An 18,421-nucleotide genomic window follows, 5' to 3' on the forward strand; every position below is an offset into this window, starting at 1 on the left:
CTTGCTTCCATTGCTTTTCCGAGGTCCTGGATCATCTTATCATTATTCTGAATTCTTTTTCTGGAAGGTTGCCTATCTCCACTTCATTTAGTTGTTTTTCTGGGGTTTTATCTTGTTCCTTCATCTGGTACATAGCCCTCTGCCTTTTCATCTTGTCTATCTTTCTGTGAATGTGGTTTTTGTTCCACAGGCTGCAGGATTGTAGTTCTTCTTGCTTCTGCTCTCTGCCCTCTGGTGGATGAGGCTATCTAAGAGGCTTGATGGGAGGGACTCCTAAGTGTGCCTTTGAATCCAGGCAGAATCCTTCACGAGCTAGAGGCTGAATTCAACTGGCAAACCAAAGAATAAAGTCCAAAGGGAGACGAAACTACTGAGACCATTCTGACCTGATTGATGGCAGCAGCTGCTACGTACTGCTCTCGAGGCAAAAGCCTCAGAGGTTCTCATGGTGACATGTAAAAGACACTCAGACAACTGTAGACATGCATAATCTTTAGTATGGCCATGCTCCTAACAATTTACACACATTGCCCAGCACTTCATTCAAGATCACGTATATTCTTCAAGGGCTAATTATAAATAACAGCCACTATTTATTAAGCATTTATTATGTGCCAGGCACTGTGCTGGTGCTCTTCATATACAACTTTAATTAATCCTCATGATCCTATAAAATAGAAACTATATTTATAGATAGGAAACTTGTATCCAAGATTTAGTAGTAAATAGCGGAAGGCAGAATTAGCCACAGGCCTATAGGGCTCAGGCCTGTGTTCTGAACCCCCATTTGCTATGCTGTTTCAAGACCCGGAGGCCCTGTGTCCTCATCTTTGCTTAGGAGGCCAGTGATGGCGTAGATGTCATCCTGGTCCCTGGGCCGCTGCTCCAAGCTCATCACCTCTCTTGGGTCTCCAATGCAGGGTGGTACTGAGGCTCTGAAACACTGAGTCCTTCAAGCATGATGGAGAGAGCTGCTTTATTAAATGACGTCCTCAGGGACGGGCAACCCCCCTAGAGGAGGAGTATCTTTCCAACTACCTTGCTTCCAACTTCAATCTCCAATTGCTTTTTGTCACAGCTTGCTTTCTTTCCTTCATACTAATAAAACAGTTAAGACAATTCTATCCATTTTATTTGTTAAACTGCTAAAAAGTCATTGGGGAAAACATAAACAAAAATAAAATCGACAGAGATTTAAATATCAATGAAATCAAATCCACTTTTCATTCCTACACTGTTATGTGCCTAAAATGATCATCTCAGGGTAAGCCACCCAGGACCCCCGAGCTGTATGGGAAACATCACTCACAGCACCAGCTTCGTCAGGGCACAACAGGTGTGCACTGACATGAACCCTGGTTGGTGGGAAGGGAGCAGAGCGAGGAGAGAGTACAGTGGAGCCAATGCCTAAGGGTTGCTTTCATTTGACAATGAACATGGTGGAGGGAGCCACTTACTGGTGACCATGCAGAACATGCCTTCTGCAGTTCATGGGGAGGCTGCATGGGGTACAGGCTTTGAAGTTCGGCTTCCTTGCCCCTGCGTGTGTTCAGATCCTCTCCACTGACTTGTGTGCTGGTAAGAGACCACAGATAATGCAAAGCAGAGCACATCACCATACCAGGATCACTACAAGGACAAGGACAGACAGACAAACCAACCAGGAATGTCACTCTGAAGAAGCAAAGCAGAAGGAAATCCAGAAAAATAAAGTGAAAGGAAAAGGAAGCATCCCTTTGTTCTCCATCAGCTGGTGGCTTTCTGTCCTCCAAAGTCAAGACTTCAGTTGCTCTTCTTTCTTCTTCCTCTTCTTCTGTTTTAAAGAGTTTGGACACAGTTCCTAGGATAGTTCGTGGTTTCAGCTCTTGATAGAAAACTCAAACGTTAAAATGAAATCAATCTCTAGAGGGCTGGGAAGAGAGTAAGCCCAGTATTGCCTTACAACTAAAATTTAAGCTTGTTTTGATACCAAATGTGTGCTTCCAAATGTACGGTGGGTGCGGTGGGTGGGTGGTGGTTGTGGAACCCACCACCGAAGTGTAGCAGCAGGGCAGAAATATGAGCAAAAATACAGACCCTCTCTGCTGCAGAGCCTGCAAAATGAGAAAACAGGAAGCTCTGTTCAAGAGGACGGGAAGAGACTAAAATTCTCACGACGTCAATGAGGTGGACAGTGGAGTCATTGTGACCTGGGGGCTCTCAAAGGCACACTTGCAGGAATGGAAGGGTGGTTAAAGCTTCAAGTAGAAACAAAATGCATTTTAAATACTTAAATATTGATAAATATTTACTTTAGGTGCTCCTGAGGGTTTAAAAAAATATTTTGTCTCATTTTCCTCAGTGAATTTTAAGACAAAATTGGCATCATGTCAAAACCAGAGTTGTGGTTAAATCTGATCTGACTGAAGCATCCATGGAGCTGTGGAAATGGTCACCTCAGCTGAGACGCCTGAAGTTCCACTGCATGGGGCGGCTTCACAAGGGCCCGAGGAGACAATCACCTTGACTGTGTTGAGTCACTCTCCCAAGATACACGACCACAATGCCCAGGAGCCACCAGGACCAACACCACCAGGTGCGGAAGAGGCAGATTTTTCTTAAAGAGCTGTAAACAGACAGTCTGGTTCCAAGTGGCGTGGGTAATACTGGGATGCCACGGAGTCCCGAGGAGCCAGGTTACTTTCTAGAGAATCACCATCTCTGTTGCCTGCCTACTTGGGGAAAGTAGAAGGAATCAACAAGTTAACAGCTGGCTTAGGAAGGCCACAGGACAAAAGGAAAGATTACAAAGTTGAGATTCTGAACTTTCAGGCTTCCAAATACTTTACACTTAAGTAGGAACGGAGTCTGGAGGCACTGTCCATGCACAAATGCAATGTCATAAACAAGGTTCAGCAATAGCAATAATGCCAAAATTGCTGATCTTCTAGGCTAGCTTTCTCTTGTGAATAAGGACCCCCCACATGATCAAACAGTCTTTGCCAAAGAAGGACTGGCAACAGGCCCAGAGCAGAGTCTGGAAGCTAAGTGCTGAGCTCCAAGCAGTTGGACACAGTAAGTAGGCACATGGTAGTTTCCTCATCTAAGGGAGCACATAGAGCAGTTTCTGGAACACATACCCCTCCCCATGAGCTGGCCTTTCCTGGGCTTGGCACGAGGGGCGCTTTCCCACCAAGACCACATTGTAGAGCTAATGGCTAGGGGAAAGGATTTAACATGACGTTAACAGGAGAAACAGACTTATCAGACAGACTGCTAAGAGCTGGCAGAGAGCCAGGACCCAGGGCCATCTGTAGCAGGCTTGCGCTGGGAAATGCTAACAAGAAAAAGGGGAGTGTGGGTATGAGAAATGCAGTGTTTTGAAATTTAAACCTAAAGGCAAAATAAAAATCCTCTTTCTACTGATGAGAATCACCAAAAAAATCCACACTTAAGTGGCTTCCAATGTCTCCTATGTCCAGGCCATGGTTTAGAGACTGGTAACTTGTAATTTCCTGTGTCAACCAAAAAAAATGCTCTGGTTGGTTATACCTTATCTCAGAAATGACATGAAAGTAAAAACCCAAGCCTTGTTTGGGTGACAGGTAAACAAGACAATGACAAAGAAGGAGCTGCTCCCAAGGTCAGCCACGCATCAAAGAGGCCAAGCACATGATATTCAACCCAATCACCAGTCAACAGCCAGGCAGAAAAATGCATGTCACAAACAAGGGCAAAAATTATTTCTAGAAGGATCTGCTATTGGGATTCTCTCCCAAGATCAATTTCCACATTCTATAAACATGGATGGGTGTGTCCAATGTGCTTTGGAAATGAAAAGAAGCCCATAAGGTAAAACAGTATCTTTTGATGCTTCAAGGATGTCTCATGATACTGGCATCTCAGAATTCCCTACTGGTCCCCTAGTGACACCAGAAAAAGGATTCCAGAAATATTTCTAAGAGATTTCCTGGGCACCCAGCTTAATAAAGGAAAGTGCGAAAGGTTTTAGGGCTTAAAAAAATCCACATATTAAAGAAAAAGAGGGAGGAGGAGGGGTGGGGAAGGAGGAGGAAGGGAGGAAGGAGGGAAGAAAAGCAGCCTATAAATAGAAAAGGCAGCCTCTGAGGATCAGGTTTTAAGGGAAAGAAAAAGAGAACAAATGTGGTTTTTGGCAACTGCAATGAAATATGATTGTCAGAAAATTCCACAATCAGACACCAGAATGTTTTCTGAAACATGGAGAGCGCAAAGACCAATGGACACTAGGTGTTTCTGCATAAACTTTGTTTCACGATGATCCCAGCACACAAACGTGGAACAAAATCCCTTGTTGGGTAACTTTCCTCAGTCACAAAGAGCAGAATAGGGCCAGGCATAGGGCATTACTGCAAAGAGAAGTTTTCACAGGTCCTCTGCGGGCGGGGCAGGGCGGGGAGAAGAACAGTTTTCTACAGGTTACTTTTACCCTGCCAGCCCCTGAGGCATGGGAATCTGAAACCTCTAGTCGTGCATCTTACACATGCCCTTTCTTTTCCTAACTCTAAGAAGGCCAAATAAGATTTACAGGTGGCTCTTCAGTTTCTTTAGGAAGGTTCTGGTATTAATCTATTCCCTAATTCTTGGTCTAGTTATCAGCAAAGTAGAAAAAGGCAGCACAGCCTCTGCTAAAACACAGCAACAATTTTATCGGAACCAGGACGGAGATCTCTCCCTCTTTGTAAAACAGAGTTGGCTATATAATATATATTTATATAATTCTTTTCTTAATGGAGATTTGATCCCAGCCCGGAGTTGAGTGAGGTTGGGAATTGGGGTTTGGTTTATGAGAGTAATTTTGTCCTTTGTTTTCTCAATTCTCAGTCCAAAGGCTTGCACGCTGGGAAAATTCCACATTAAAAGCCACCGGCAGGGAAAGGGCTCCAGAAACGATTATCTCTTCGCCCGCACGAAGTACAAGGCGTTGTTTTTGGATAGTACTTCACATTCTGCTTCTTGTCCATGAGTCCCCCAAGATGATGAGCTCACCCCGGCCTTGCACCACTGTATGCAGGCTGGTTTCGGGAGGCCCAACCACAGAACTGCTGTTAAATACTTTCCACTTGACTCGCCCCTTCTCCTTGGTGTCTTTAATGTCCAGCACGTACATCTGCATGGGCTTGCAGTTCATACTCTGGTACAAGGGTTTGCCAACATTTAGGGACTGTGGAGGGTGGTGGCCCAGGCGCCGGGCAATGGGAGGTAAGGAATGTCCATCTCCTTGGGCAGGCCCTGGGCGGGGAACGGGCACTGTTTCTCCACTGCTCAGGTTCTGGCTCCCAGGGGAGCCTGGAGATGACCCCAGAGGAGGACTTAGTGCTGCGGAGGCTGGGGGGCCTTTGGACGACATTGCTTTGACGGCTTCTAGGCTCCGACGCAGGGCACCTGGGGAAACGGCTCCCGCAAGGGCACTGGCCACGTGCGGCGGGGTATGCACACCATTTGTCTGTTCAGGAGGGTGTCTCAAACTTCCCCCAACTGTTCTGTTGTCCACACCATCCATATGACTGCTACTGGAAGCAGGTTTTGGATCCCAGTTCAGATCCATTGATCCTAATCTTAGATCTTTCTGATCTGGTAGTGACCCTCGTCGGGGGGCCAAAGAAAGTCCCATTTTTAGGTCATATCCTTCAGTGGTAGATGGAGTGCTAGGAGATACAGCCTGTACAGGGCTGTCCAAGGAAGAGCCGCCTACAGCTGCTGGTCCTGGAGATAAATTCCCACCATTGAGGATGGGAGAGCCATCTCCTCTGGCTGGGGAAAGGCTTCCTTCTCGGGAACTTGAGGGGGTCTGTCTTTGCGCTCTGGGCCTCAGTGTTCCCCAGCGGCCGTTAACACAGGGAGCTTCATCCATACTCCTTACCGGAGACTGAGAGCGGTATTCTCGAGGTTCGGGAACTAGGGCTGGAGGAGTGGCACTGATAGGTGATGGGCGAGAGTTCAAACTGGGGCTGAGTGGGGCTCGCCCACTAGGAGCCTGGCTGAAGACCACCACGCACTGCCCTACCTGGAAGACAAAAAACCTGTGCTCAGTTCTGATCATTCATTTAACCATCAAACATTTTATCATGAGCATCTGGGATGTGCCACGTGTTTTGTATGTACCTGTGATGTAGAGATGAAAAGAATGCAGTCTGCCCTCTAGGCTAGATATGGGGATAGACATGGGGACAATTTGTTGCTACAGGGAGACATGTGCTACCATTTGAATTATCACTACAGAATAGGGGTAGAGTGGAGGAAGGAATCAAGTATTTGTTTGGGGGACCCTGGGGCAAGTTTTAGAGACAAAGAGATGCTTAAAGCTGGGGCTTAAAGGATAAGTGGGGCCCATGTTAAGTTTCACCATCTAGTGGCTCATGTATGTGAGAAATACCCAAAAAGCTATGGTCAATGTCCACCTCTTTTGTGACATCAAGGGGTTTTCAATTTCCATACAAAGTTGCTTGGAAATCTGATGAGTTAATCTGGCTTTAGAGTTTAGGACCTCTCCTTCTGCTGGCCGGTCAGTTCCCTACTTACTCGGCAAGCTGGATGGCACCACAGTTCTGGGGCCCCATGGTCTTCATTTTCTACCTTGAGTGGTTGCCAGGCCCAGGGACCTGAGTGCATGTGCAACAACCAAGCATCCTTGAACAGCTGTAAGAGAAGCACCAACAACAGGACTCAGGTGTGGTACATGTTACAAAACACATACACACACAGAGCTGGAATCTCAAAGTTGTGCTGTCTGTCATAGAGTGCGTGAATTCTTCAGAAAGAATAGCAAAATCTCTAGCCATTCCTTCATTCGTATATTACCACTGGTCTGGCACATGAAATTGTACTTGTGACCCCATGAATCAATTTTAAGTGGTTTTGAATTTTGTCTGTCGTTTTATGTGTGTGTATCTGTGTGTGTGTACACTGATGGAAAGGGTAGATAATACATATCCAAAATGTCTGAATCTGCATTCTTAAATAAATTCCATGTGAACTCTGGCCATTATCCACCTGCTTTTCTGTCCCACCCGTCCTAGAAAAAATGACAGCAGCAAACCTTATAGCCCAAAGACTAAGTGGGAGTTAGGAAGACTTTAGATATTAATATTCAATAGACGAATGTCTCTGATGAAAAGCTTCCCCCTGCAAAAAGAGAGTGAAGAAAAGGCCAGAAAATACAAAGGCTACATACCCAAAGTGGAAAAGGTATTTTCTAAATAAAATGCTACAGAAATGGCCCTTGTACACTTTTACAAGACGAGACATGGGAAGCAAGTTTTGAATACTTAGCAGCATGATGCATGGGAACGCCATACCAGCAATACTCACAGCATTGGGACCGCCACACCCTCCAAGGATTAAAATAGTTGCATCATCTATGACAATCTGGGGAGAGGAAGAAAATTTAAAATAAACCTACAAAGACACAGGCATCTGACCTCCTATACTTCAGTGGTAAATGAAAATAGTCTACTCAGCTCCCAAATGAGAGTATTCTATTTACCATAAGATCTCCATTACCCAACCATGTCAATTCTGATCCTTGTAAACAAATTACTGATGATTCACCTGAATGGATTCTTTGTTGATCAAATATTATTAACACGAGAGTGCCAACCACATAAAATGCAGGGTTCTCTTGAAAAATAAAAAGCAAAGTAAATGCTTTGAGAGGCATAATATAAAGCCAACAAAAATAATTATAACCCATTAGAAGTTGAAAATAAATACCAGCAAAAAGAATGATAAATTCTCTTTGCTTATGTATGTTGGCATCTTACCTGACTCCCTCCTCCCTCTTCTGTCCTAACTGAAGATGCTACAGTGTTTGCTGAATAGTTATTTTAATTTCTGAGCACCTGAGACTGGCCACCTCGAGGATGAGGACTAGGGCCGGAGATGTTCGGCTTGGACCACGCCCACTGCTCGAGGTCAAGGACCCAGACATCGTTGCTCCTATAAGACAAGGACAAAGAATGAAGCAGTTGGGAGCTCTCAGGGACCACAAGAAACTGATATAAATGAAGTTACATTCATAAGGATGCCCCCCAAAAGTGCCATGCTCATAGTTAGCACTCAACTATATTTTTCTTCCCCTCCTTTCCCTGGAAAGGAGACCTTCAAACCTTTGCTCTTTCCATTGACCCATAAGGCCTCATTTGAGTCATGTCTGTAGCAAACAATAATACCTAAAGTAAGAGTTAATTAATTGGTGATAGCAGGAAATAGATACTAGTCATGATATAGTCTTTCAAAGGCAAAACCCACAAGGAAGAGAAAAAAATTATTCAAAAGGCAGTTCCATCATTGTCCAGGAGATAAAGATTTATTGACTTTGGCTACAAAAGGTAATTTCACCATGGCTAATGAAAGCTGCAGTTTTATCAAGGACAAATTGGCATCTCCAACCCTCAAGGGACCAGTATGGCAAGGACAGACTCCTAAGTGGCAAGTCTCTATTTTACGGTCCCCTCTCTATGGTCATTTTTTCCACACATAGGAAACACAGGAGTAAGAGCTCCAATACCTAAAAGCCCTAAACCCTCTCATCTGGAGGGTAGAGCTCACATTGTCTACTCCACACTGTTTTAAAATAAGAAGATGGAAGGTACCCTAAGGGGGAACAGGGTTGGATCTGGAATGGTTTTATTGCTGACGGCTCATCAACTTCCATTTCAAAAGCACAGGGGAAATGACCACTACTGCTCCTAATGCCAAAGCAGATACCTAGTGATTCAGACAGACTGCTCTGGTCTGGCCTGAGCTGGCCAGTTGTGGCCTCTGTGGCCTCACAGAGGATGTCAGGCTTGACACAGTTTTTCTTGCTCCTACCCATTCCCTCAATCCATCCTATTTGGAGAGTGAACCATTTCCAACCTGTCCTGTCAATCTACCTCTCTCCTTCTCTAAAGCCCCAAGGGTTACGAGCTGGGCCATAAAGGAGAAAAGGAAAAGTACTCTGCTTCTTGGAGGGTGGCCTTCTGTAGGCACAGGTAGAAAACAGACAAGGTGGAGGCCCCATCAGAACTGGATCCCACTGAATTGAAACCACATACCAAACAAAACAGATTCTACATAGCCCTGATTCTATGGAGCGAGTTTTTCAACTTATTGGTCTAATGACTAGAATCAGAAAAGGGAATACTAGGGCGTGAGATAATTATTTGGATTAATTAGAACCATGTTCAGGAATACTGACCCTGACTAGTTAACTTTCTGACCTAGTTTACTTTTCCAGGAGTATTTACGTTCCAGGTTGACAGCGAGCAACCAAATATACTTACATTTGCCGGGATCCTAGGGAGCCACCAAAGACAATCATTTTATCGTCTATCACACAAGAAGAATGGCCAGCCATGGGAGGTGGGCCATGGGTTGTCACAATGCAGTTCCACCTATATAAAAGACAGGAGGAAGCCAAGAAGTCAGCCCCTCTGCTTCTGGTCTTATGTGTTTAAGGTGGAAAACAGTAAGCAGGCATCCATTTAAAATGACAATCCTATCACCTTCAGCAGAGAAACTGTCAGGATAATAAATGGAGGATGGCACAAGGTATTTGTGCCTTTTCTACGAATCTGCTAACGTTACGTACACTTTCAACTTCTCAATGTGTATGGCTTGGAGGTAGAGTGATGAGAAAACAAGGGAAGACAAAGGATTCCATTATGGTTCCTTAGCTGCTTCGGCCTAGTTTGCTGAAGGAACACCACCTGCTATTTCTTCCTAGAGGCCTGATCTGATCAGTAGCGGCTGCCAAGAGCCCTGTACTAAGTAGTCCATTACAAGGAACAGAGGTTACTGTCATTTAAAAAAGACAAGTTTGTAAACAACTGGGAGTCAGTCTTGGGACAAAGCAGGGAGTAAAGAATCATCTGGATCCATAGCACTCCTGGGGAATCAGTAGCCAAAGCTGAAGAGCTCTCTATTCTTCAACTGTCTCATTCATTTTTCTTGGAAGAGGAATAAATGTCTTCTGCATTTTCTCTTTGGAATAAGCGTTCTTAACTTCAAGTTTTAAGGGGTCCTGTAAACCTCTGAAACTGCAGGCAAAATCTGTGCATATGTAAAAATTTTGTTTTTCTGGGAAAAGAGTCCAAAGCTTTCATCAAATTCTCAAAGAGATTCCTGGACACACAAAAAAAGATAAGGAATCCAAACATTTTAAATCTTCTACTCCAGATTGAAAGGATGGATCTATCTTTGTGGCTTACCAGTTTTTAGAGGGTGAGTAAGTATGTATTTCATCAAAGAACCTCTCTGGTTGGTGTAGGGGGTAAGGGCTTGGCCGTGTCCAACCACCAAACAGCACAGCAGGTCCTTGTATACAACCAGAGTCGCGCCAGCTTTGGGGGAAGGATAGGACCCTGGGAGAAGTCAATAACAGCATGGTTAGGATTCAGGGCCTCACAAAAAGCCATAAGTAGGCTGTCTATAGATCACCTTTCCTGGAAGAGTGGCAAAACAGGAACCAATACTACAAAGCATAAAGGAGAGGAGGAGACAAAACTGGGTTTGCAGGTCTGAGAGAAACCATCACCAATTTATACGTCTTTTATAACTGAAGTAAAGAAACCTGAATTAGAGGAAAGTTACTTAGTCTCTCTCAGGCTGAGTTTGCTCACCTGAAATTAGGGATGAGAGTTTATATCTCACAAGGTTGTTTTGAGTATTAAACAGTATATTCAAAGCACCTAGCACAGTGCCGGGCACATAGCAGGTACTCAATAAATGCTGACTCTCCTGTCCGTCCCTTCAATAAGCTTAACAGAGATCACAAAGGAAAGCATGTAAAGGATCCGGGGAGGAGTATATATAGAGGCTGGATACAACTTAAAAATAACTGCTAACAAACATAGGGTAAAAAAAAAAAAAAAGGAGGCAGAATGCAGTTCTCATTTGTCCTATAAGTCAAATGTTAACATAGTGACCTTTGGGACCCTAGCTATGGGCCTCACTAGCACAATGGAAGCAGACTTTCAAGGCTTGATATGAAAGCATTCCAATGAAACTGCAGCCAAGAGTGGCTACTAAGGCCCTCCAGGCTGGACCTCTGAGCTATGATGACCAAATTTCAAAACAATAGAAATCTGGCTTATGCTGGAAAACTTTACGGCTAACAAATGTCCCATAGGAGCATCATTATTCAGAGCTTCTTGTCTTTGAAACAATAGCTATTTCTCCCAATCCCTTACTCTACCTGCCACCTTTAGTTTGCTCAAGACCAAAGTAATTTGTCTCATCCAGTATTTACTAATACTGGAATATTAAAAATAATTTTTGTTGCTGTTTAAAGCTATAGGATCTATTTTTCAAAGGAAATCTTAAGCAGAAAGAATCCCAGCAGTAGATTAACATGATAGCTGTTGAGGTGCTCCAATTTAAGTGGATAACTTGGCCTCCCCCTTCAGCAAGGGGTATGGGAACACAGTTTGAAAAGCCCTGCTCAGACTGCTTTAATGGTGTCGATTACACAGTCCTGAGGTTGAGAAGGTGGAGAAGAGGACTGTCTTCCCTGGGATGCAACTTAAGAGTAACAACATGAGGAAATTCCCTGGCAGTCTAGTGGTTAGGACTCTGTGCTCTCATTGCTGAGGGCCTGGGTTTAACTCCTGGTCAGGGAACTAAGATCCCACAAGGCGCGTGGTGTGGTTAAAAAAAAAAAAAAAAGAGTAACAACATGATTTACTAGGAAGGTACCAGCACTCAGAATATGGAGTGAGCATCAGATATTCTGAATACTTTTCTAATAGAACACACATCAATCCAGACCAGGATCTGACCACAGAAACAAGTCTTCTCTAGGAATGGTTCTTGCTGAGACACTAGGTGAAGTATTCCATGAGTCAGTTCTTGCTATCCTCATATCTCACAGGAATCACGACTAAGGGGGCTACTCATGATATGTTGTCTTTCATACAATCTCATGATTTCTGGTTAAAAACTTTTGCCCTCCTAGGAGGAAGCCTCCTAGCCCAACTAGAAAGCCTAACTAATACAACAGTCTAGTTAAAATGCTAGTGTTACCCCAAATGATTTAATTTGTGAAATACCAAACAAGCTTCAAGTTCTTGCCCCTACTCTGGACTCCTAAGTACTGTGAAAAGTTGGAAAAAGCTAATAAAATATGTAACAGACTTCAGCAGAGTAGTAGCTTAAAAACTTTCCAGACTAAAATTTGGATTGAATTTGAGATACTGGAAATCCCGGCTTTTAAATTGAGTGTATAAAGTGAAGAAGCAGAGAATTCCCTGGTGGTCCAGTGGTTAGGATTCCGTGCTTCACTGCCGAGGGCCCAGGTTCTATCCCTGGTCGGAGAACTAAGATCCCGCAAGCTGCGAGGCACACCCCTCCCCCCACAAAAAGTGAAGCAGCATACCAAGGTTCCCCCAATAAGCAAAACATGGAAACAAACAAAATAGGATTTTGAACTTAAAATGAGCAGTTTGTATCAAAGGAGTTTAAGTGCATATGCTTTCAATCAGAAATTGCATTTCTAGGGATTAATCTAACAAGACAGCTGGGCAAATGAAAAAAGAAAAGATACAAGGATGCTTATTTGCAGTGTTTTAAATAGATCAAGGAATAGCCATATAAAAGAGTGGTTGTGAAAATTAAATGACTTAAATCACATAATGCATTTAAGACAGTGCCTGGTATTGTTATTATCATTGCTAAAGCAAATTAATACGACGTTAATACCAGGTCAATTGGCCACAGACATCTGATAGTACTGCTTTCTACATGGCACAAAGTTTATGAGAACAGAACTGAACTGGTGGACATATTTAACTACTACAATATGATTAGAGTATTCCTGGCAGAGTAACTATTTAGCTCAAGAAAGTACAACAGAAATGAAACTGTAACTGATGCTACATGATATGAAAGGGAGGTCATCCCAAGTCCCACAAAGGTAACTCAAATATACTGAATTGTGATTTGGAACAAAAACCAATGGTTAACATGATAAGACTAGTTAGGGTTTGCTCTTTCATGTGTACTATATATTTCCTATAATATCTTTTGAAATAAATTACCAATACTTTATGAGGCAAGGCAAACCAATGTTTACCACTGCTGGGTGTAAGAGATTACAAATGTAGTATAAGAATACATACCTCTTAAGGGGAAAAACTAGTCATAGAATCAAAAAGAGTGTTTGTAAAACATAACAATATGTAAAATCAAACACAAGTAAAGACTATACTTTAGACCTCCATGCCCAACACAGTCCACTATTTAGCCACACGTGCTAGTGACTACTGAACTGCAAAGTACAGATACACAACATTTCCATCATTACAGAGGACAGTACTACTTTAGACAAAGGATTTTAACTTTATAATTCTATGCCTATGCTTACAGGGTATGGGGAAGGTGGTAGGGATGGGTGGGTGACCTGACTGACTTTTAAGAGAAATTACAATGACTGCTACTTAAAACTATTACTGGGACTTCCCTGGTGGCACAGTGGTTAAGAATTCGCCCTGCCAATGCAGGGGACATGGGTTCGAGCCCTGGTCTGGGAGCTGCCACATGCTGCAGAGCAACTAAGCCCATGCGCCACAACTACTGAGCCCGTGTGCCACAACTACTGAAGCCCGTGTGCCTAGAGCCCGTGCTCTGCAACAAGAGAAGCCACTGCAATGAGAAGCCCATGCACCACAACGAAGAGTAGCCCCCACTCGCTGCAACTAGAGAAAGCCTGCGTGCAGCAACGAAGACCCAACGCTAGACAAAAATTAATTGATTAATAAAAATAAAGTTAAAAGACTTAAAAAAAACCTATTACTACTGCTACTAATGAATGACTAATATTTACTGAGCATTATTATATGCTAAGCACATTTCTAAGTACTCTGCGTGTATTAAGTAATTTAATCCTTCCAAAACTCTAGTTTTACCTCCATTTTATGTTTGGTTTTTCTTTTTTTTTTTTTGGCCGTACCACACAACACGTGGGATCTAAGTTCCCAGACCAGGGATCAAACCCATGCCCCCTGCAGTGGAAGTGTGGAGTCTTAACCACTGGACCACCAGGGAAGTTCCTTTATTTCCATTTTACAGATGAGAATACCGAGGCATAGCTTATACTCATTCTCTAGATTGTTCTTCATGCACACAGATACATCCTTCTGAGTAGTTACCACAAACAAGTCAGGCACCTCAAAAGGTCTGAGTGTTTCAAAGGTGAAAAAGTTCTTTCCTAAATCTTTTTTTTTAAGTTCCTTTGTACTAAAAAATTTTTTTAAATTGAAATATAGTTGATTTACAACCTAAATCTTAATTAATTAAAGCCACAGACTAGACAGACAGAGAGATAAGTAAATTGAACAGAAGGCTATTCTTAGGATCTCTTTTTCTCCACAAGGCTCTGGGTTACACTCTACCTCTAATATAGACAGGACCCTTTATTTGTTCTCCAGGCTCTCCAAAGAAAGATAAACTGGGACCAGTGACAATGATAAATCAATCCTTAAGGATTATCTTAAATAAGGGCTTTCCGAAATGACTTCTCAAATATCTTGACCTTTAAGAAAGCCAAAAATTTCCCTCTACTTCTTATCCAAAGAAGTAGGAGAATCCCTCATCCAAAATTTCCAAGGTCTGTTTTATGTCACATATGGAAGCTTCAATTTCAGCATCATACTATCTTGACAGCTATATAGAGTCATAGTGAAAAGTTAAATTGTGCTTCTCCACCTCAATTTATAAGGAAAGTGGGGGGAAAATTACCCAACAAGAACAAATGAAGCAGGGGGGAGGGAGGGCACAGAATTCAACATACAGCCTCTGTACAGTTGGTTCAGCGACAAGAGGTCAAAGATACTGGTGTGTCAAATTTTCTGTGACCCAATCATGCATGTAATGCTTACATTATTTGTTGCAAATTGGATACTTTAAAATTCTTGTTACTTGAAGAAATCACTATTGTAAAGCCTTTGCCAAGAGCCCCTAATTTTATCATTTTTAAAATTTACATATTTCCTATTTGAAGTTGTTTAAAGCAAAGGGTCTTCAATTCCCTCCCAATTATCTTAATGCAAGGTCCACAAATGAAATAATGAAATGAATTAAATTTATGGTGAGATCAGAGACTGCAGAGGTCAATGAATTTTGGCAATTTCTATATCTTAAAGAATAAACAGTCTATTTATCCAAGTTCTGGAAAGCAAACAATATCTTTACCAGAATTCTTAGAAAAACAAGAAAACTCATTTTCAATTACATACCTTTATTTGCTGTTTTAAAGTTCCAAGAAAGCAAGCTATTTAAAGAGTAGTATTTACAAACTTTATTAAAAAACAAACAAACAAACAAACAAAATGACCATACATTATTGGGCAAGGAAAGTAACTTTTATATGGACTATCCCTAGGTAAAATATCAGGCCTAAACTTTGAAGAACTGCACCTATGTGCAAGCAATTCCTTCCATACAGTAGCTAGAATGATATCACATAGTTGTTTAACACACCCACCTATGACATTAGAGAGGGAATGAGTCACTGGAAATCTTGTACAGTATAGGGCAGTCTGACAACAGAAGACCTTCCACAGTTAAAAGGCCCATCATCATCATGGTGACAAATGATGAAATAAATACCTTTCCCTCAAGAAAACTTATAAATGAAGGTTTTCTACTCATTAGGACCTTTCTCAGCCTGCCTTCAAAATATGAGGTCACTGGGGCTCTAGACAGTCTAAATATCATTGTATCACAGAAGTGGAGTTAGAAAGGGTGTCACTCCCAAGTCGGTTCCCATCAAGCACCACAGGACCAAATATGCCCACGTCAAACTTGGACAGACATGTTACTTAAGCCCGTTCCTCCCAGAGCTGATGGTTATCCTCACAGGCTTCTTTCCCCAAACACCAAAGGCCTCTAATCACACAGCAGATATGATCGATGGAGCAAGTTTCAAAACAAGACACAAGCCAAAAAGGCATCTGTGGGAAATTGGATAATCAGATAGGCACCCTATACACAGAACTAAGATTCCCTAAAATCGCTAACTGGCTCACATGTTTCCCAAGATTCCTATGAAATCAGAAGAAATTTTCACATATGAAAGACAGTGTAGAATTACAAGGCATTCTCGTTTACTTTTGCAAAGACGATGGTAAAACAGTGAAGCAATGCCAAATTCTGGTTTGGTTTCTATGCCACTTTCCACAACTGTAGTGTCTACTCACGTAGACCCTAGCACTAGAAGAGAAGCGTGATTGTTTGATACAAGATAAAACAAGCACCCATTCTAATTGGGGGTGCCTGTATTTTATGCATGACTAAAAAGTTACTTTTACTTCTCCATACTGTGAGCATTATTTATTAATATTATTGGTTTACTATTCAGATGTCATAGTTACCATTCCCCTAGAGCTGTAGTTCTCAAACTTCAGTTGTATCAGAAGTAGCTGAAGGACTTGTTACAACACAGATTGCTGGGACCCATTTCTGAGTTTCCTATTTAGTAGGTATGGGGTAGGGTCCATGAAGTTGCATTTCTAACAAGTTCCCAGGTGATGCTGATGTTTGGGACTAGACTTTGAGAACCATGTGCAGAGAGTTAAATAATCCTTGGGTGAACCTGTTAGAAAATGCTCGAAGATGACATTAAAAGGGCATGTGGTCAGCCTTTTGACTTTTCCCCAGTTTATATAATTTTCCTTAACATTGAATCTATCCAGACTTTTTCTGTGCATACATTCTGTTTATGACTATATGAACATGAGTCCAAAGTGGGTTTTCCCTGCCAAGTGCTTTGATTAAAGGGGTGCTGAAAGGAACTACCTTAACGTTTTCAACACACAAATATTTCCTTGGTCATCCTCATCTACATGTTACTGAACCTACACTCTGCAAAATAAATAAATGGAAAAAAATTGTTCCACCTACTGCTTTCAGACAAGTCACTTTAAGACTTATTTACAGGGGGCTTCCCTGGTGGCGCAGTGGTTGAGAATCTGCCTGCCGACGCAGGGGACACAGGTTCGAGCCCTGGTCTGGGAAGATCCCACATGCCGCGGAGCGACTAGGCCCGTGAGCCACAACTACTGAGCCTGCGCGTCTGGAGCCTGTACTCCGCAACAAGAGAGGCCACGATAGTGAGACGCCCGCGCACCGCGATGAAGAGTGGCCCCCGCTTGCCACAACTGGAGAAAGCCCTCGCACAGAAACGAAGACCCAACACAGCCAAAAATAAATAAATAAATAAATAATTAAAAAAAAAAAACACCTTATTTACAGCAACACAAGTGACTTGCTAATAGTTCTCCATAACTCTGAAAATAGAAAGATCTAATACCAGGAATTAGGTACTTATAAGAGGTAAAGTTTGAAAACAAGAAAACTATGAGCATGAAAAATTTTACCATGGGAGACTCACTAGCATGCCAATTAATCCAGAAGAAAAGCACTGGACAAAAAAATCTCCACTTCGCTCATGGAATTACAAATGCTTTGGTGTGTGATTTGCTTTTTTAAAAGGGGGTCTAAATTGCTTCTTAACTGGAAGTCAAAAACTTTTCCCTGGATGCTTTCAAATAATTTTATTTTGTAGTAATGATGCCAAAGGGGACATTAAAGAATGAATAATGGGACTGAGGTTTCAGGTCATACTCTCCATCTCATATGAACAACTCTTCACACGCACTCACTTTCTCAGGGTAGGTCCAATGAAAAGCATTCACTCGCAGCTCCAAATGAGGTACACTTGTCCATCCCACACAAAACTGGCCTTTTTTTTTTTTTTTTGAAATAGGAATACACTGTCCTTTATTTGTGTTTCTCAGAATACTGTACCAAAGTGGGTACTTTTCTGTGGTAGTGAGGAGCCTGAGTTGGTGTGGCGGGGGGAGGGAGTAGGGGGAGATGAATTTTGCTGATAGGACCCAAGCCGGGTCTTGGGAAGTGGACCAAGCCCTTGGTGTGACAGAGCTGTCATTATGGTAGTGTGTGAAGTGACTGACCTTGATAGCAAGAGTCGGAGGTCAAAAAGAATAATTTGGAGAGGTATTTCCCAGAACACCACATTAGCATCTGAAATCAGAAAACCTACAGGGCACAAGAAGATAGGCTGGCACTTGTAACTTAGGAAGGAAGAGACCCTTTAAAGAAAAGCTACTGGAGTTATAATTTAACTGCTTACATCTCTAAACTGGTTTGATTTTATAGGTAATACTTTGTATTCAGAACAAGAAAAGCATGTTTCATGGTTTTATGATTTGAGGAAGGGGGAGACAAAAGGAAAACTGAGAAAAACACAATTCATGAGTATAAAGTCTGTCTTGGGCACTGTAAACACCTTGAAGACTAATAACTATCCAGAATGGTCTCCAAAGTATGCAGCCAGGACCACAGAGGTTCTATCTGGAACAGATATCACTTTCTCTTCAGCTAATGAAAATGTTTCCAATTT

The 18,421-nt window shown here is 42.4% G+C and overlaps 1 protein-coding gene across 1 annotated transcript in view; it reads right to left on the reverse strand.

Moving 5' to 3' along the window:
* Window positions 1–205: 205 nt before the first annotated feature.
* FBXO42 (F-box protein 42) overlaps window positions 206–18,421 on the reverse strand; it is an 89,016-nt gene continuing 70,800 nt past the window's right edge. Inside the window, 9 exon segments of the mRNA XM_036865832.1 lie at window positions 206–4,946; window positions 4,949–4,993; window positions 4,996–6,025; window positions 6,541–6,657; window positions 7,330–7,386; window positions 7,860–7,956; window positions 9,285–9,395; window positions 10,212–10,311; window positions 10,314–10,364. Coding sequence (XP_036721727.1) covers window positions 4,912–4,946; window positions 4,949–4,993; window positions 4,996–6,025; window positions 6,541–6,657; window positions 7,330–7,386; window positions 7,860–7,956; window positions 9,285–9,395; window positions 10,212–10,311; window positions 10,314–10,364 — 1,643 coding nt within the window. The 3' untranslated portion in view covers window positions 206–4,911.

The sequence above is a fragment of the Balaenoptera musculus genome, chromosome 1 (assembly GCF_009873245.2).
Source record: "Balaenoptera musculus isolate JJ_BM4_2016_0621 chromosome 1, mBalMus1.pri.v3, whole genome shotgun sequence".
NCBI classification, from domain to species: Eukaryota; Metazoa; Chordata; class Mammalia; order Artiodactyla; family Balaenopteridae; genus Balaenoptera; species Balaenoptera musculus.